The sequence below is a fragment of the Archocentrus centrarchus genome, chromosome 17 (assembly GCF_007364275.1).
Source record: "Archocentrus centrarchus isolate MPI-CPG fArcCen1 chromosome 17, fArcCen1, whole genome shotgun sequence".
In the NCBI taxonomy this organism is placed as follows: domain Eukaryota; kingdom Metazoa; phylum Chordata; class Actinopteri; order Cichliformes; family Cichlidae; genus Archocentrus; species Archocentrus centrarchus.
The window spans coordinates 25969658-25990096 of record NC_044362.1 but is presented as its reverse complement, the minus strand read 5'-3'; the positions used below and the strand labels follow the sequence as shown (position 1 = coordinate 25990096).

General features: G+C 38.3%; 1 protein-coding gene across 1 annotated transcript in view; it reads left to right on the top strand.

The window, feature by feature from the left end:
* Nucleotides 1–504: 504 nt before the first annotated feature.
* The window catches only part of piezo2b (piezo-type mechanosensitive ion channel component 2b), a 100775-nt gene continuing 80840 nt past the window's right edge, over nucleotides 505–20439 (top strand). Inside the window, exons 1-3 of the mRNA XM_030752225.1 lie at nucleotides 505–1087; nucleotides 8482–8577; nucleotides 13402–13527. Coding sequence (XP_030608085.1) covers nucleotides 1024–1087; nucleotides 8482–8577; nucleotides 13402–13527 — 286 coding nt within the window. The 5' untranslated portion in view covers nucleotides 505–1023. The remainder of the gene's footprint in view (nucleotides 1088–8481; nucleotides 8578–13401; nucleotides 13528–20439) is intronic.

Genomic DNA, 20439 nt, shown 5'->3' with positions numbered 1-20439 from the left:
TGGTAAAATTAATTTTCCTGCCTGCAAGGAGAAAAAGCACAAGCCTGTTTTTTTTTTTTGTTTTGTTTTGTTTTTTTCTCTGAATTAGACTGGAGTGGTTATATTGCACCGGTAAGCGTCGCTGTTTCTCTCTAATAAACAGCTGGACCTGAAGGGCTCAGGTCATAAGGAAAAACCTCCTCCTCATATTCATAAAATCTTTCTCGACGTGGCCATGCGTATTTGGTGTTTATAACTTTAAAGATGATGATTAAATAGAAAACCATGCACTTATTGAATTAAATTCTAAGATTAAAAAAGGCTGTGTGTGTTTCACGTTATCGTTTCATACTTGTGGTATTTTCATCCATCTCCCTGTCCCACCTCTTGCTTCCAATTATCGCAAGGGGCTGGATCCGCTACCAGTAGCGCACTTTTGATTGGCTGAACCTGATGCCAATCCCAGGCTTATCCTGTAGCCTCCTGTTGGCGAATACAATCCGAACCAGAAGTCAGAAAGTCAAATTTCACCACGGGGGCTAAAGAAGAAGGGTAGCTTTATCCGGTTATACTTGCGTCTTCTTTCAGTGCTCAACAATTAAGAAGTGTAGGCAGACTATATAATACTCCAAAGCTTCCTCGTTAATGCGATTTTGTAGTAAAAAGGGGGGTTAATTGGACTTGAGGACTTGTTGGCTCCTTTGTCCGGCTTTTTTACGCACCGTTCGAGCGCAGCTGTTTACGCACCTGAGTCCGCTGCGCAGCTTGGGCAGCGTCAACATGACTTTACAGCATCTGTGCCTCTAAACTATCATGGTGATACTATTTACTGGCGACGGAGCTGGTGTGGTGAACCTTGGTGAGTGCGCAGCGTCTCATTGTGGAATAACCGGAGACCAGGTGTCACCAGGGGAGAGCCGATGTGGCCGTCTGGAGGAGCCAGCTGGGATTTGACAGAGCGCAGGAGTTTGGGATGCAAGAGAAACCTTAGAGAGACAGCTCTCGGCTTCTTTTACCTGGATTCAACACGGCCTGCCCAGAGTCATGGCCTCTGAAGTGGTGTGCGGGCTGCTCTTCAGGTTACTGCTGCCAGTATTTCTTGCAGCTGGTGAGTTTTCTCACGTATACCCACTTTTTACATATTTGTTGGCTTTTTGTGTTATTAACTATGCGCCAAATAAGGGAGGGTAATTGATAATCAGTTTAATACAGTATATGGGATAAGATAAGTAAATACCAAAAAGTTAATTTACTGATCTTATCCTATATCCAGCATGTTACCTGTAATTTTAGATGTAATTTTACTGAATAACTGAACTCTGTTTGTGTTTTCTCCCCTTCCTACACTGATATAAATCAGCTGTGACAGTCCTAGTATATTTGTATAGGATTTTAAGAGCAGCATTCGAATTTATGATTGTGTCAAAATGTCATTGATTTTTTTTTTTTTATATCATTTATGACTGACGCCATGATGATGGAGGTCACAGATCATCCCTCATCACTGCTGAGGTCTTTTCCTCTTAAAGTGCATCCAAACAAAACCAAAAAAGTCAGCCTGCACTGAGTCATACACCAGCTATTATACACACATTACAAATCAGAGCCGTCATTTACCAGCACTGTCCTCCACTTGTCACCTTTTATTGGAGTTAATGAAGGAAACACAGCCGGCAACAGTGACTGCAGAGTGCACCCCAAAGGCATGGTGTCTGTGTTTCAGACACAAAAGTCTGACGGTAAAAATGGATCCATATTAATTAATGTATGTTATTCATTTCTGACTATAAAATAGCAACATTAGTATTACAAGATTACTATTAAAGTTTACTATTTCCTTTCAATTTGATCATTTTTATTTGTCTGAAGATGAAACATTTATAGCTTAATAAAATAATGTGTACTGTGGCAGCTCTACAACACAAAGCCTTTGCATTATTGGTAATTTATATATTTGGTCTTCACTGTAGTTTTACTTCGTAGTTATTAATGAACCATCAGGGTTGTTATTGAACAGTTTGGCTGCTGACAGTGTAATTGTTATTCATTATCATTTACATTACCGTGACAGTGTTTGAACTTCATGTCTTCAGCTGTTTCACATTCCTCTGAACTGCAGTCAGCTGTGCTTTTTTTTTTTTTTCTTTCTTTTCTGCTGGGTTTTGGTTCATTTACTGAATTTGTTACTCTGTTAAGAAAAGTGTTCTGCACTGAGGAAGAAGCTGTTTGTTGTGTTACTGAAAGTTTCAGGCTGATTCACTTATTTGCTATGCCGACGTGGAGGATGACTCATACTGTCAAACTTGGGAGCGTCTTATTTTGTGACTTTTTGCAGCTTTAACCAGCCTAAAAAAGCTGATTGATTTCACTGAAGATGAAATATTATTAGATGCTTATTTATATTGTCTCACCTTGGATGCAGACTCTTTCAGTTGAATGCAGTTTGCTTTGCATTTTCAGCTCTAATCCTGTGGTAGACCACAAGTGAAAAGTGATTAGTGTCTAACTGCCATTGAGGTTCCAATGTGGTGTCTGTGTAAGACTTACGAGGCCAACGTACTTTTAAAGCTAACAGCATGCTTTCTATAGATAAGCCCCACTCAGTACAACTATAATGTATCATTTGACAGCCTGATGCCCCTTTTATTTCCAAAAGCAATTGTGAGTCCATGCATTGTCTCCATTAATTCGTGGAAAGTCGTTTTAACAGTATGAATTAATAATGCGGTTCTGAGGGAGAGAATATTTGCCTTCCCTTTTATCGTAAACATACCTTTAATATTTTATGTTTTTTCAAAGTGCAAATAAACGTTCACTACGGCTGTACGCATCATTAACTGTCAGGATGGAGGAAATGTATGTGGAAAGAAGGGAACATATAGAATCAGACAGCATCAGGGATAACAGATGCTGTTTTTGTCATCAAAATCACTTGATCAGCTGATTTTCTCTCTTTGCTTGTGTTTGAGAGTCAGAGGACTTGTAAACCATCAAACCTGAAGCTATCAGCTGACAGACGGTGTAGGTTTTTGGCTTTGAGAAATAAAATATAAAAGTAAAATTAATGGCTTCCCATGGCTAAATGAACCAAGAGGAAGTAAACTGCAGATGTTATCTGAACCCAACCACCTACATTGCAATTACACCATATGGTTAGTAGTACGCTATATGCAGAGACGGACACTTTTCTCATGTCCTAGTGAAAGACTTGCCTACTGACGTTGCATAGTCTGTGTTTCCTGTTGCCCATCTGACAGCACCTCTATTGAATCCCGCAGAACTGCTGGGCCCATGTGTACACAATCCCCTCAACCACCACACACACACACACACACACACACACACACACACACACACACACACACACACACACACACACACACACACACACACACACACACACAGGCATCTGCACACAGCTCGAGTTTTGCTGATCAAACAGGCCGCTGTTTATGTGTTTACTGGCAGAGTTTGGAGTGCAGACTTAATTGTGAGCGTGCACTTTTCCAAATGTCTGATCTGGTATTGAACCTGTGGTGTGACTGTACAGAAGCAGCAGCTAGCCAGCTGTGCTGTGCAACATGCAGATGCTGCAGGGACCATCACTGGAATCACGATGCTTTAGGTTGTATTTTAATATAGAAATGCTCTGCTGCTGAATTACATATGCTGACTCTGAGTCTTTGAAACAGGGGCAAAAGTGTTCTGTTTAAAGCCAAGGATCATAAAGACAAACAAAAGCTATTTCACAATTAAAATATCATTCTTAAAAATAAAATGAGTTCAAAGATAGCACCAAAGCCAGATATTAAGCTAAGTTCTTTCAGGAGGCAAAGATAAAATAAAATCCTTCTGTCGTGGGTAAAAACAGGCTGGAAATAATTCAGCAATAATTTGATTAATTTTAGATCAGACAAGTTCTTCAGCAGATAAACTCTGCATGAAAATTCAGTGTATACATGTTTGAGTTCACAACAGTTTTTAAATTGTTTGATGTAGTGCAGTCAAACTAATTCACTTTAATTTTTCTAAATTATACATTTTTTTTTCTGGTTTCAGCTTCTCATATGGGAAGACTTGCATGCAGTCCTGTGAAAAAGTATTTGCCCCCTTCTTGATTTCTTCATTCTTTGCATATTTGTCACACTTAAATGTTTGAGATCATCATTGTTACAAATATCAGACAACAAAAATGTGAGTAAATACAAAATCCAGTTTTTAAACGATGATTGTATTTATTAAGGGAAAAAAGCTTTCCAAACCTACCTGGTCTTGTGTGAAAAAGTAATTGCTCCCATTTTAAAATCAACTGTGTTTAACCACATTTTTTGGAAAGCTGAGTTCAGTTTCACTAACCACACCCAGGCCTGAGTACTGCCAGACCTGTTGACTCAAGAAATCACTTAAACAGATCCTCACTGACAAAGTGAAGCAGGCTAAAAGATCTCAAAAAGCAACACATCATGCCACGATCTAAAGAAACAACTGAGAAACAAAGTCGCTGAAATCATGAAGTGAATGAAGTCAATCTGGAAAGGGTTACAAAGCCATTTCTAAGGCTTTGATACTCCAGCTATCCACAGTGAGAACCATTGTCCACAAATGGAGAAAACTTGGAACAGAACATTCCCAGAAGTGGCCGGCCTACCAAAATTACTCTGAGAGCGGCTCGACGACTCATCCAGGAGGCCTCAAAAGAACCCAGAACAACATCTAAAAAAACTGCAGGCCAGTTTTTTTTTAACTCAGTTAAGGTCAGAGTTCATGATTCAACAATAAAGACTGGGCAAAAAGAACACAAAGACTCATCTCACATTTGCCAAAAAACATCTTGCTGATCCCCAAGACTTGGACTGACGAGACAAACGTGGAACTTGTTGGACTGTTTGAGTCTTGTTACACCTGGTGTAAAACTAACACAGCATTTCATAAAAAGAACATCATACCAACAGCCAAACATGGCGGAGGTAGTGTGATGGGGGTCTCGGGCTGTCTTTGCTGCTTCTGGACCTGGACGACTAATGGAACCACAAATTCTGCTTTCTACCAGAAAATCCTGATGGAGAATATCCGGCCATCAGTTCACGCCCTGATGTGAAGTATTCATTGCCATTTATCACAAACGCTTGATTGCAGTTCTTTCTGCCAAAGGTGGCACAACCAGTTATTAGGTTTAGGGGGCAATTACTTTTTCACATCGGGCCAGGTATGTTTGGATAACTTTTTCCTTTAATAATTGAAATCATCATTTAAAAACTGCATTTTGTATTTACTTGGGTTATCTTTGTCTAATATTCGTTTGATCTAAAATATGTAAGTATGAAAAATATACAAAAAAACTAAGAAATCAGGAAGGGAGCAAATGCTTTTCACACCACTATATCTGACACTAACCTAAACACTAATATTTCACCTGGAGCTGTACTATTTATTGTTAATAGTGTTAATGGTTATCCCTAACATCCTTAAATAGCCTTAAATAATCAATAAAATATTCCAAAAACATTTTCTTTGATAGTAAATGGAACGCTTTTGGCTTTGAGCTGAAAAAAATGGCCAAATGCATGTAAAGTTATCACTTTAAACTGTGGAAACTTTGTCACAAGTTGACAATAGGTCAAACAAATAGTCCAGGAAATAAAATATAGTTTAATAATGAAGGTAGCTGTTAGTCTGAAGACTAGCTAAAATCATTTGCTCTTTGAATATATTTTATCTGGAAAGCAGTACTAGGAAATTGTGGCTATCTATCATGGTATCATGATAGACATCCACTCAGAAGATATTTCATGCTCAGATGAAAACAGTTGATGTGGTATGCTCTTTATTACTTTCTCCTGAACGGTTTCATTTTACTCCTTTATCTCCCAGTGCTTGGTTTAGCTTGGCACTGCACCGTCTTATCTGCTGCCACGTTTCATCATTTTTGAGGGCTCAAACTGTGAAATTAGTTGGTTGCAAACGGTTGTTTTGGTTCTCCTTTGTTTAGGCTTTGTGTGTTTGTAATAGTAGGTTTAACTGGGAGAGACAAAAGCTTGATTCAACCATGAATGGGGATTTTTGCAGTAATCTGATGTCTTAAAACAGGGGCAGTTTATTTTCATTCCTTGTGTTAAAATCTTTAGATGGTGAGTCATGCAGCAAAGGCAAATGGTCAGGAAGGCTGCGGTCAAGTGTCTGCAGGCTAGCAGTGGGAACAGAGCCATATAGATAGATTATCTATACATCAAGTATGGTTAGAGACCAGTTCAGATTTAAAACTCAGGGCAGATGATTAATGGCGGTAGCATGAAAATTTGCAGGTTTAGAAATTATTCAATGCCACATTTAATATAGATAAAAATGAAGTGGGTGGATAGAAATAGTGTAAGACCAAAAATTAAAGATTGTGAGTCATTCTCTCCTCAATCACCCCAAAAACTCACCGACTTGGTGAAAACCTTTGAAAAAGAAAATAAAAAAAGAACAATAATGACAATGTGCTATTTGTGTCATTATTATATTTGTGGTTTCAATGTGCGGCAGGCCAAGCGTTCATGCATACTCGTAACTAATCACAGACGTTTGTGATCTGCCCAAAGACGACAACCTGAGCAACATTTATTAACTTTTGTTAGTTTTCATTGGTCTGCATCTGAGCACTGAGAAAACCAGAAGGTACACTTACTTCAGGGCTTGAGCGAGGGAAAAGTCAGAGCCAAGTTAAATGTCAATGAATGGGTCCATTGAGCACGCAAAGATAAATAAAAGCACCATTTTCAGCATTTAAGTGTAATTTCTCAGTAGTTCAAGAGCAGTAGCTGCCGATGTCCGTGACTGAGACGATAACTCGTGCAGCCGACCAGGTTGTAAACTCTGAGCTTGTTGATATAACCGCAATGAGAAATTTAGGAGGTCAGACTGTGTGTCCACATTTTATACTAAGTCAGTGTGTGCTTTCCTCCCCACCTCCCCTCTCCTGACCTAAAAAGGTTCAACAAAATATAAGTAGTTATGTAGCTCAAAGTGTTTTTTTTGTTTTTTTGTTCTTTTTTTTTGCACAAATTTAAGAAAAACTTGAAAAGCTTTAAATATTAAGCTGATGCCCCAGAGTATGGTTAAAAATTGACTGTCAGGGCAGATGGGTCAGTCTGACTCAGGAAATGAGGAGCATCATGGGTCAATACATCAATTAATGCATTTTGGAAGTCATGCTTGCACTCAAGACCATTTTAACTTTCATCATGAGACCTGCATCACGTGCCTGGGTGGGATGTGCATATATATTTGTGTGTGCAATGTTCAGGAAGGTGTTATATAATCCAGTGTCATGTATAATAAATACCGAAACAGTGACTAAATTCACAGTGGAAGCTGGACTGCAGCTTTTATTTTTGTTCTAAATCGATCTCCCAATTGTTTTTTTTTTTTTTTTTTTCATCTAAGTGATTTTGAAAAGGCAGAGAGAGAAAATGTCCAAACCAATGATGACCACTTTACTTTTTTTTTTTTGTGTGTGGAAAATCTGCATATTTGAAAAATTATAACAGTCAACGTTTTGCCAAAACAGTTGATTCATTTTCGGTAGTTGCCAACTAATTGCTGTTGAACCATTAAATGGATAAAAATGAGCAAACACTGACACAGTAAAGTAAACAAAAGCCATCGCTGGTCTTTCATTTGACTCATTTCATTCTGATTTGAGCCCCTGTAATAGATAAATGAAATAAAATGAAAACTGGAACTGGAATTGCAAATATTCCTTACAGTTAAAAATAGTCCACATCAGTTAAACTTTATTTTGGTCTTTGGTTAAAATCAAACACTGTATTTTCACACTTTTGTCATGGATCACATATTCTTCATGCTCCAGCCACATGGCTGCATTTCATTTAAAGTTTTGGCAACCAGGAGTTATTTTCCTGTTTTGAAAACTCTGAGGTACATTGTGTATCTTAAGGGCATCTGGTGCATGGCGCTAGCTGCACTGCTGCAAAACATTCAAAGATTTCATTTTGTAGAGTTTAATCTTGAAAAATGATCTGGTTTCAATAATGTCCACAATGAAAAACTCTGAAATCTGCACGTGATATAAAGCTGTGCTTACTGAGGCATTTTATAGCGTGGAGGCAGATATAACTGCAGGCCGCTCAGTCAAGTAATTGTCCCTTTTAACGTCCGAGGACTATCAGGTCTTTACTGTACTTCAAAACAAACGTGTTTTTGTGGTGCAGGCCAGTTGAACAGATAATGAGGTTTGTGAGTGTTAAGTTTAGTTTGAGGAACGTTTGATGTTTTACTACTACGAGCCAGCAGGAACATTTTAATGATTTTCCCCACATGTTTCTCTCAAATATCTTTTCAGTGACGATCTGACTGCCAGCTTCTACACTTTATTTACGCTTACACATTATGTAATGGACTCAAAGCTTATAAACACACTATTGAATGGCTGAATTTTTTTTATTTTTAGAATCAAAAGTTGCATGTGTTCACACTGGATTTGGGTCTTTGTTTCTGCAGCTTGCCTGTTCAGGTACAATGTCCTGTCCTTCGTCTACCTCATCTATCTCCTGCTTATTCCACTCTTCCCAGAGCCTACAAGCACAACAATGCAAGGTAAGATCTACGGTGCCACTCTGAAGCTGTACGCATTCAGTGGCTTTGCCCATGACAAGAATCTTGACTGTTTCCCAGATTTTGAATTAAATTGTTGTTCTCTGTAAAACAAACCAGCTCTTCTCCAGGAGAGTTGAATTTCCTGGAGATAAGCGTGGATTTGGCACATAGTTTAGTCCATGAAAGGTAATATCTGTTAGCGCAGGCTTGAGTCCATCTGTAATAATAAAAATGATCCATGATTAGCCGGGTCTGAGATAAAAAGATGTGATCCATTAGGACCACATCTAAGGAGTTCTTGATGAAAATTGCCATTTTAGGCTCAGGTTTAGTTTATTTACTCATATAATATCCATATAAATGATACGAAACTAAACACATGAGTTGTACTGTTGAGAAGAAAAACACAAAAGAGCTTGTAAAATGTCTCTTGTAGAGAAAAAAAAAAAGAAAATTGGGATGAGGGCTGTTTTTTATAATGGCTAACCATTTTATTTACTGAAAAGGAAACTGAAATGCTGCTCTTTTCAGGCCATAATACCACAGCCTGTGTGCTGTTTATTAATTCATCCAATTCGAAGGTGGAGGTGACCTTTAACCTTTCTGGAGTTTTGGTTTAAAGAAGAATGTAGCAAATGAAAGCCACTTTTAAAGCTGGTAAACAAGCTTCCATATCACCTTTTGACAGCTATGCAGAAGCCATTAATCCTGTAAAGAAATATGAATCACAATGGACCTCTGTGGTTTATGAGAAGTGACTGAGGTGACTGTTCTCCTTACGGGTGATGAATGTGGGATTTCAGCTGCCAACTTCAGCCTCGCTTTTATGCACTTCATCCACCACAAAACACTAAACAGAACACCTCCCAGACCTCTGTAGGAGACCACATGCAGTGTTTAATAATACATAAACCCATTTTGTTGGACGTAACGGCGTCCAGTGCGAGATTTGTCTCTGCACGTCTCCAGCTGAAATAACAATCAGGAAGTAAAGGAGGAAGAGAGTGAGAGGAGAAGAGGGAGCAGAGAAAGTGGACCACTTACAATCTCATCAATAGTTAAAGAGCAGAGACTTCTAGTAAAGCTGAATGTTCATGCAGCTGATAGCTGCTGATTTCAAGAGTCATTTAACAGTTATACTAGGATATACATTAGGGATAATGATAGCTGTGATACATAAAAAGACTACATCAGTACTGTGTCAGTAGTACACGTCATAATATTGTTAATAATTTTTGTATGCTTTTTACAGAGTGTTTCACCACCTTAAACATATATTGAGTCAATTAAAATTGCAAAAAAAAAAACATAGATGAATTTGACTGATGTGCATTATTGCTATTATTTATTATTTTGTTTTCCTGTCATAATGTATGATTTAATATGAAAAATTTTGTCTTATTAGTTTTAAACAAAACCTGGGCCCATGCCTGATATGTCTGGATGCACTCATTGACATATTTACAGTTTTTCCTAAATGACACACATCAACACTAACAAACAGAAACAAAACAATAAAAAAAAAAGTATTCCAGCCACTAATAATTAATTAATTTCAGACATTTTTTTTTAAACAACCCACTTTTATGTAGTACGAAACCCAAAGATATTTTTTCAATGATATGAAACAAATCCACCCATAAAATCTCAACACTGAAGCAGGTTTGTTTGATGACATTTGTGGGTAGCGGCGCATGCCACAAAAGGTTTGAGAACCACTGCGTTAAAGTAGCAGGGAGGGGGTGGGGGGTGGATACAAACCAAAAGAGCTAATCCACAAAATGATGGCGATGTAGCAACATTTAAAGCAGGAGCGAGGAAGTGCTGATCGAAAGGTAATTTAAATATTAGATATTATTAGTATTTTGTATACCGCCACCCCAACTCATAGCAAAACAAAATGTCAGTTCTTTTGTTTAGCCTTAACGGCAAGTTGATGACGTTTTTAGTAGCTTATGTTTATGTGACCTTTCACCACACATTGTCGGACTATCCAAAACACGAGGAGTAAAGTCATCGGCATCACAAAGTATGACATATCCTTCCACTGTGACCTGTCAGAACATGCATCCCATCTGTCTGCCTCCGCTGTCTGTCATCAGGGAGGGGGCTGCAGGGTGACAGACTCACTGTGAGGATGTTGCAATAAAAAGGATCTTAATAATAGGATAATATAATATGTACAAAACATCTGGAACACTTATGATGTTATCATTGCACAAACAGCTGATTTTAGGTAGATATTGGTTAGATAGTTGAATGAGAGAGGCTTCTCATATTTCTACCATTTACAGTGCAGTTCGATACCTTTAAGATGCAGGGTGGCTTAAAGTAATTACTGTGGAAACATTTAATGAAATTAATTTTATCTCTAGTTATTTTTTGACCAGATAATGAAAATGTCTACTAACAAACATGGTTCTCGCTGAGCACAACATTCCTATTAATTCATATATTACAAACTCTAGATACTAGATGCCAATTAGACACTGACAGCACAAACTTATAAAACATTTTATTTTGCTGAAGAGACTCACATGTTCTGCTCTTTTAAAATCATTTTAGAGGGAGTTAGGAAATTGAGTTAAATTCGCTACTTTGTTTTGATGGTCTGTTTCATTTTGTCTTTTCATCTTTAAGCACGTGCAGCAGTTAAATCTTTAACGTTAATTTAAACCAAATGTCTGACATGAATAATTCATTAGGTGTATTTTGCTTTAAAATAGCTGCAGCGCGACTGTGCGCCCAAGGATACGCGAGCATAGAGACAGAGTTGTCTTACACAACTTGTTGTTATTGTTTTTGTGATTTACTCTCTAATGTCATAATTGAAGTATTTGGCTCTTTGTGCCTTTGAGGATATTCTCAGTGGAGGTGAACAAAATCTGTACAATTGGTCTCATAAGAGCAGCAAACATTTTAAGGGCTTTAGCAGTTGGTGCTGTATGCCTTGTTAAATGGGAACTGACATGACAGTTTTCCTTAGGGGAGTCTTTTAGCATTCTTACATGAGTTCATATAAATATTTGATGTTATAGGTGATTTATCAGGTTTATGTTTTAGCTTGTAGACTTCCAACAGAGGGTGTCTGGAGTAAAAAAACATCTGCATCTTCTTGCTTTGCTTTCTTTCTTTTTCTTTCTTTTTTTTTTTTTTTTTTTAGAAATAATCTTTCTGGTGCCTTTTTATGACCTCAGATGCTTTTTCTCCTATTGTTAAGTCAGATAACAGGCTTCCTCATAGTGGCCAAATTGCATTGGTCTTTAAAAGATTTAATTAGCCTTTTTTTTTTTTTTTTTTTTTTTTTTTTTCTTTTTTGGCAGGACAATGTGTTTCATCAGATCTTAATGTTGTCAAATGGATCTAGTTCTTTGACTGGTTAGGAAAAAGAAGGAACTGTTAAATCCAAACAATGCCCTCTGTTTTGAAAGTAGTTAAAAAGTACTCTTGGGATAGTATTTTGAAACTGAAAAGTGAAGCGGAATACTGTTTCAGGATGAGCATTGGCAAACAAGACCGATGGCTGTCATGCAACAAAAATGTTCTATTACAGATAGGAAAAACGGGGGGTAAAGCCAAACCAGTTGCAATGTCCTGAGCCTTTGTACCAGTTTGGATGCAGAAGCTCGCAAAAACTCCTCATACGTCATATTTACAAGCATTCTTTTCCCCCATTGTGAAAGCAGTGGGAATTGCAAAGGGAAATTAACACAAATTGTTTTTACTTCACATTTACTGCAGTAAGTCAGACGTGGTGTGTTCTTGCACACATTTGATAAGGTTAGCCCTCAGTGGCCAGAGGCTCAGCAGTAGCACCTCACCTCAGCCAGGATATTGCCACACTATAGTAAAACCGTTGTGCCTTCCCCACAAGGATGCAGTAAATTTAATGAGATGGAGCTGTTGCCCAGTGAAGAACCAAACAGTGCAGATAAATAAAACAATTTGATAAAACCGGAGCTAACAGCCCAACAAGAGACATTACTGTTATTTATTAATTAAAGTACGAGACCTTCATCATGCTCGTGTGTTGCTTCGTGATGAAAATTTTTCTTTTCATAATTAGTAGTAAACCTGCTGTTGAGAATTTGCACCATAACAACTCCTGAAATTATCCCAAATACCTGTAGGTGCACTATAAAGCGGCCATGTGTTGAACAGCTGTGGCAGCTCCCCTGCCTGCTCTCATCCTCCCCTCCCAGGATCGGTCATGTCCATCGACAGCTGTATTCTTCACAGTCAACACCTACATGTCTGCATGGCCTTGGATGGCCAAGTCCTTAATTGTGAACACCAGCAGCCACCGAAACTAAAGAGCGGAATTAGGTTCAAAAACTTGTTCTGCTGAACGATAAATTGGAGACTTAGAGGTCTTGTGGTCCACCAGAATGTTTATTTGACTTGTCAGTAAAAATAAGTTTTGCTCAATTGTAGCGTTGCCAGTTCTTGACCAGGATATGTATCGTGATCCACTGAAAATCCCCCTTGGGTGCTGTCCCAGTTCCCCTCACCTTCTTTACTAATTCATTCAGAACAGCTCCAGACTCCAGACGCTGGGTTTTTCTATGAGAAACAGCTGTCTGTTTTCCAAACCATTCAGTCCTAAACTGAAGTCCTAAGGAAACTAAATGAAAAGGCACTTTTTAAATTTTGCGCAGCTAAAAAGAAGGAAAACTTCACTTTTGTGTTTGATAAAGCTCTCAGTACAAAAACAAACCAACAAAGAGACTTTTCTGTGTTTCAGTGCATGACTGTCAGAAAGAACATGTGGGAATCCTTAAACTGAGTGGTGTTGAACTCACTGTAGCTGCTCTCCTCCTTTAGGCCACACAGGGCGTCTGCTGCAGTCGCTCTGCTTCACCAGTATGTCCTTCCTGCTACTCCACATCATCTATCAGATTACCGTCCACAGCCTCGTGGCTGGGAACTCCATCGCCTCTAACTTCAACTGTGAGTACACTGCAGCCTTTGTAGTAAACGCTCTAAGAGTAGTGAGGTTTGTTCTGTATACAGAAATCACAAAATCACTCACAGGTCAAGAATCCAAGAATGGAGATGATTGATTGACTCTTCTTCTGTTGTTCTTGCCTTCTGGAAACATTTAAAAAGACACACAGGAAGCATCTTATTAGTTTGTAGAAAGGTCAATAGACTAATAAAGCTGTATTAAATCCTTTAACGTCTTTTTCTGCCAAAGTGTGAGTCAAGGCAGAGGTATGTGATCACTGCATTTTGTTTCTTTGCACAATTACATGAAAAGTAGCAAGCTGGAGTTCATGAACCTTGGGTGGAGAGGTGGAGTATGGGCAAAAGAAGAACCCATTTATTTCTGGTGTAGATCTGGATTCATTTCATTAGAAATGTGCAACAGGGCATTGACCTTGGCAGAGGATGCAGTCTCTGAGTGCTCCTTGGAAGCATTTTTTTTATATAAAATAAAATCTTTTTTTGCAGGGAATTTATTGCCTTGGTTGTATTCACTGGCAAATCAAATATGTTAAAAAATATGGGAACAATCTTTTGTTTTGATATTTAAACACGACCTCCATCTTTTCCTAACCAGTAAGAGCTTAACCCTCATTTACACTTGTTGCAAGTTGTTAATGGAAATCCTGCTCTATATTCTTTCCTCAGTGTGTAGGTGGGCTTAAAAAAAATACAAATTAGCTGCAGAGAGCTCTATTACTTACCCTATTACTCAATTAACCCAATAAAACAAATTGAATAAGCTTAAGATATTAAGTTGAATCAAATGTTTGTATCTGAAGAATTTTTAAGGCCTCAGTCACAGGCCGAGAACACATAAGCAGTTTACTCTGATCAATCACAGATTTTTTTTCATTCCCACAAGGCCAAAATAGCTCCAGTGTCTGATTACACTTTTTTAAGAGGAGTACACATACAAGCTGTGATGTAGCCTCAGTACTCCTGCAGCTGCACGTATCTGCTGGAGTTATGGTGTAAAGCAGAAGTGACTGTAAATACATTAACACACTTTACTTGCAATAAATGGCAGTAGAACGGGGTGGGGAATCTAGATTCTGTGCGCCAATGTTTTAGATATGTATTCATTAAAAGTTAGTATTTAGTGACATTCTCAAAGATTTTTTTTTTTTTTCCAGAACAATGCTTTTACTATGAATATTCATGGAAGACCAGAGTAGGTGAATTCTCTTCCTGTTCATGACTGACTGTGTGCACACGTTTGTCCCGTCAGTCCCACGGACCCCTCTGTGCCTGAACTCTGACCAGCCATTGATACAAGGTCTGAAAGTTATAGATCACCAGAAAAGTTGTAGCTTTTTCACAGCCTGAGAGAAAGTTTCCATCCAAAACACTAAGTGAAGACATGCATCGTTTGCAGGAGTGAGTAAAATATGCTCTGAATAATAATTAAATTTTTCTTTTTTAGAAATACCCTTACTCTTATTGCATTTTGTCACATGATGAAGATTTATGGATCTGACACATTCCTCAATGTAATTAGCTTCCTTGTGCCATATGGCAACGTAGAAAAAAAGAGATACTTGGTGCCAGTAAAGCAAACACTGTAAGTTACTGACTCAGTGTTGGGAAGGTGTTAATAGCTGGCCTTGGGTTTCTCATGAAACTCTGTATCAAACTGTAAAATTTGAATGTGTCTAGACGGGACAGACCCTGACCTTATGTTATAATGACTTGTTCACTCTAACGCCGTTCTCCGCCGAGAAACGGCCAACTGAGAAGGCAGAACGAACCTTATCGCCTCAGGCAGAAACACACAGCACCTCTCAGAGAGGGTAGACTAAATATTCTGTCAAGGAAATCCTTATTACTGAAGTCTCAGGGGCTCCGGTTTTTGGCAGATCAAACACTGGAGTGACATTATTAATTATATCCAGTTATTTTATATAACTTTGTGTTATCCATCCATGTAAAAAATATATTGTAAAAGAATTGAAACAACCCAGCAAACACGGCTGAACCAGCAACTTTCTCTCTATTCAAAACGAGTTGCGCTCGGTATGACAGTAAAAACTGCACCATAAACAGCCAGATGTTAACGTTTCTATGTGCAATAGTAGCCCAAACCTTCTGTTGTAAAGCAAGAAATATTGATTACTGCAATAAAGAAATCAAATGCATTAATTTATTTTCTTCAGCTGATAAAATTATAGCATACAGTAAGTCTTATTCATAAACTTTCCTTGCTAGAAAATTCAATAAGGACGTGGAGGGAATGTTTATGAAGGACACTGAGCAGATGGCGCCGTGAACGTCAGGAGAACTTATTTTTTAAAAGTCAACAGTAGATGTCAGCCAACAGGTATTCAGTGTATCTGGGAAATGAGTATATTTTTCCACAGTGAAGCTCTTTTTTTAGGCAACAAATTGGGTAATCCAGTGAAAAACATTTTACCAAATGTAAATAAAATTTGATATAAACATCTATGGTAACCACAACCAAGCAACTTGTAGAAAAGCACAATGGGTAGCTTTAAATAAAAAAGTCTGTCATACTTTATATGTATTTTTTTGTTTATAATAAATCCTAATCTAAGGTACATCCTGGACAGGCTGCCAATCAGTCGCAGGGCTAACACAGAGACAGAACCATTCATACTCACATTCACACGTATGGACATTTTAGAATTGCCAGTTAACCTGACATGCGTGTCTTTGGGATGTTGGAGAAAGCTGGAGTATCTGGAAAGAACGTGTAAACCCCACACAGAAAGGCCCCAGCCAGCTGGTGTACTCAGTCCCAGGATCTATTTCCTGTGAGGCGACGAGGAAATGCAGCTCCGCCATGCAGGAGTTAGCACTGTTGTGTCACAGGAAGAAGCTCCTGGGTCAAATGGCACTGTAGAACTTGTCCTGCTGTCAAATGTTGTCTTTGCAGTTTAGTATGTCTTAGTTTTTATCTCTTTGCTATAGAGCAGGGCTCTTCAACTCCAGGCCTCGAGGGCCGGTGTCCTGCAGGTTTTAGATGTGTCCCTGATCCAGCACACCTGAATCAAATGGCTGAATTACCTCCTCAGTATGCAGTCAAGTTCTCCAGAGTCCTACTAATGACTTCTATATTTGACTCAGGTGTGTTGAAGCAGAGACACATCTAAAACCTGCAGGACAGGCACGAGAGTTGAAGAGCCCTGCTATAGAGGCTGATTGTTGCTCAGACACTGTTAGTAACGCATTAGTGAAACACTGCTATTCTAGATGACCTGTTCTTTGATTACAACATGGACCCAGAGTGGTTTATTTTGAGTCAATAGATATCCTGTCTCTAAATACTCAAATTGCATGTTAGAACATTGTGGAACCTTTTGAAAAAGAAATTAAAATAAATACGTGTCAGTGGTTTTTAAGATTCATGCAAGAAGCAGTGGATGTTGACACACTGGGGAAATCAGAATGTACCGAGACTGACGAGCACATTTTTGGGGTTGTTGATTTTATGAGATAAGCTGAAAATAAGAAAGTAAAGAATATCAGCATTTACTTGTTAAGACTGATTACGTCAATAGAGGCCGTCACTCCAAATAAATACCCATGATAATTGTGTTAGCAGGAACAGTGAACATATTAAAACTGAAAGAAACTGCCATTAAGAATAATCTGTGATCAGCTCCTCTGCTCTGTTGCTCCACCCGCGCAAAGATATTAGTCTACATGACTTACTGCCCTGCCTTGATATTGGTCCTGGCATTTTAAACATGCAAGGTATGGATTCAGGTTATCTGAAGTCAGATTATTTAGGGTTTATTATACACTGTATCTCACAAAGCCTCACTGGGATTTCAGTAATAACCACGCTGAGTAGATGTACAACATCTTAGGAGTCAAAACAACATTTTGCAGCACCCTTCTTTTAAACAATCTGTACCCAATATTGCACAATAGTGGAATCTAATGTTTTTGGCTCACTGTGATAATTTGTATACATATTGCCAGCATTTCCTTCTTCAAGTTAATGTCAGCCTATTAATATTGATATTTTTGTGTTATTTCTATACACCGGGAAGTTAGATATATTTGTCCTCTCGTTCTGCTACCTCAGATATAGCCTTATCTCAGGTTTGCTATATCTAGTATTTATCCTCCTTGACACCCTTTTCCTTTTGGCAGTCGTGTATAAACAAGGAGTCCTCCTTCACAGTTAGGTGGTTATCCTCTCTCTGGATAACTTCATATAATTTCCTCCATTCGCTGCAGCCAAATATGCCATTAGGGCAGTAAAATGAGCATGAGTATGAGTATGAATGAGAAAACCTTCCAAAAAAGCTGACACCTCCATCTGTTAGAGCAGGTCACCGACTGGTCACCAGATGAACTGGGGGGACGGCTTCCTTTGGAGTCATCAGTCATTCCTGTGTGCTGACTCGACACTGCATTTACAAACAATTGAAAACATTTGTATTCCAGATGGGTGGAGTTCAGTACATTTCAGATCTAAATTGTCAGTTTGTGACTAGAAAAAAACATGCTCCTCTCACTTCCATTTACTTTTCTGGGATTGTATAAACTTTATGGTAGTCCTTAGCGGTAATCTGGATCTTTTTTAAGCATAATTAAGGATTTGCATGTTCAATTTTTTCTGATGTCAGTAGGTATTTCAGCAGTCTGTAAGAGCTAAACAACCTAAAAATCCATGGCTCTGTAGTGACAAACTTCTCAGGGATTGTCTTCATAAAGTCCCACTATTGTTGCCTTTTGTATCCAGATATATCATTTCTGCTGTTTCTTAAATCTGTAACACTTATGAAAGCCTTAGATTCTCTGATATTAATTATGATGTGCTGAAATTTTGACTGTGTATATTACTGGCCTCTGCGCAAAAAGGGGCAGCTGGCATTAGGTTCCAGAGATAGAAGAGAGAGTGCAAAGAAATGCAGCACTGGGAGGTTAACGGCCCAGCAAGTACAAAGGGTGTTTTATGGTGTTCACATAAAATGTGAGGACAGGTATTTTTGGTGCCCAGCTGGGGTGAAATGCGGCCTCGCCTCGGCAGGCAGAAAGTCTCTCTTCTAGAAGTCTCTATGCTGAGTTCAGTCTGCATTACAAAGTATCCCTAAGTCATCCTGTGCATCAGTCTGGCCTTGCTTTACCTCTGACATTCCTTGGGCATGATGTCACACACAGGATGGATTTCCTCTTACATCTGTAGGTTTGGTTTGGGGTGCGTGAAGTTGCATGTTGCAGGTTTTGTCACTCACTAAAACCTACTGCATGTGCTTAATGCATCACTGGGTTTCTATTTTAAGACTTAATCGTGGCATTAAGTAATCTATGAACTTTATTAAGCTCTGGGTGATTTTTTTTTTTTTTTTTTTTAGGGATCAGAACAACATCAGTGGGGCTTATCTCCGTCTGTGCAAGTTTCTGTCACTCCCCTCTTTCCTGACCACTTAAGCTACTTGTAAATGACACAAACAGCAAAGCAGCGAGCAAAAGCAAAGGAACAAAAGCTGCATTGAAGAGTGTGCTAGAGATGTGAAACTGATGCTTAGACTCTCTTTAAAGTCAAATTCTGATTATGTTATTGTGATTGGTGTTTTCCCTGTGGTTTAATCTCATGATTAAAGCTGGGTTAAATAATTTTGGAGCTTTGGAGGCAAAAAGATTCCAAAGGAAAACACGTACATGATAAACCGTCGCCTTGTAAGTTTGTTGTGGTTACTAACAAATCCAGTGGACACAGATCAACAAGGCATCTGTTGGACTGATGTGTCAGGTCAGTGGAATCTGCAGATTTTAAACTCAGGTTTGGTCCTTTAACTCCAAATAAAGACATCTGTGTCTTTAGCTTTTAAGGTTGATGTTTGGCTCCCTGCTTTTCTGAGTTTGTGTGACACAGTTTTATGGGGTACTGATAATCAGAGCCATACAGTCATGTGGAAAGTGAAAAAAAACAAAACAATGAGCTAAAGGTGGCTGAAAGCTGATGAGAGCTGTATAGAATTTTGTTTTTTATTCCGTTGGAAAAATATATTTAGCTTTATTATCAGCCTGCAAATAGTTTTTTTGATGTTTCAATTCTCTGCTCCACACAAGGTAAAATGGTTGCTTGTCACTGGAAAATGTATTACAGTGCTGTTAAGTACCACAGAGATAATAATAACTGATTTCCTTTTGTTCTTTTGGCTGTTTAGCTGTTACAGAGGAAGTGGTTCTAAACACTCGGTCCTCCCAGCTTAGTTTGTTTCCTCCATCAGTGAGCTCTTCCACATGGGAGTAACTGAGGGGAGGTGGACGGATGAGTCTTAAAAGTTCAGCCATGAATGAAGTGTTTGATGTCAGAGGTTATGTCATGTTGCCTCCTCCCCTTTTTTTTTTTTTAACTTTTTTAATTTCTTGGCAATTCCTCTTTTATCATACACACTGACCTCTCTTCTTTTTTCACATTTCTTACACCTGTGGTGTGATTTTTTTTTATTTTTATTTTTTAGATTCATTTGATTTAAAATAAGAAATTTACTTCTGTGGGCTCAGCAGATTTTCACAATTACACGGACCATCCCGCATGTGATGACTTGCACGATGTAATAATGGTCATTTTATTTTGGAGATTATAACTATTTGAATGAGAAGAAAGACAGTCTCTTCTGATCACTAAGACATGTAACCAATTCACTGTTCAAAAGATAATTGTGCTTGGTTGTTTTCCTAAATGTGGTAAAACATTTGTAAATGTTAAAAATTTTATTAGGAATTGTAAATTCTGAGAAAAGCTGTAACATACGTTGCTGTGAAAAAAATATATATATATTTTTGAAGTGTAGCAAGCTGTAAGTAGCTGGCTTGCATAGTGGTGATATGGCAGATAAGATGAAGATGAAGTATTTATGTGTATTATCTGTGTTGAGCTAAATTTGGCCCTGG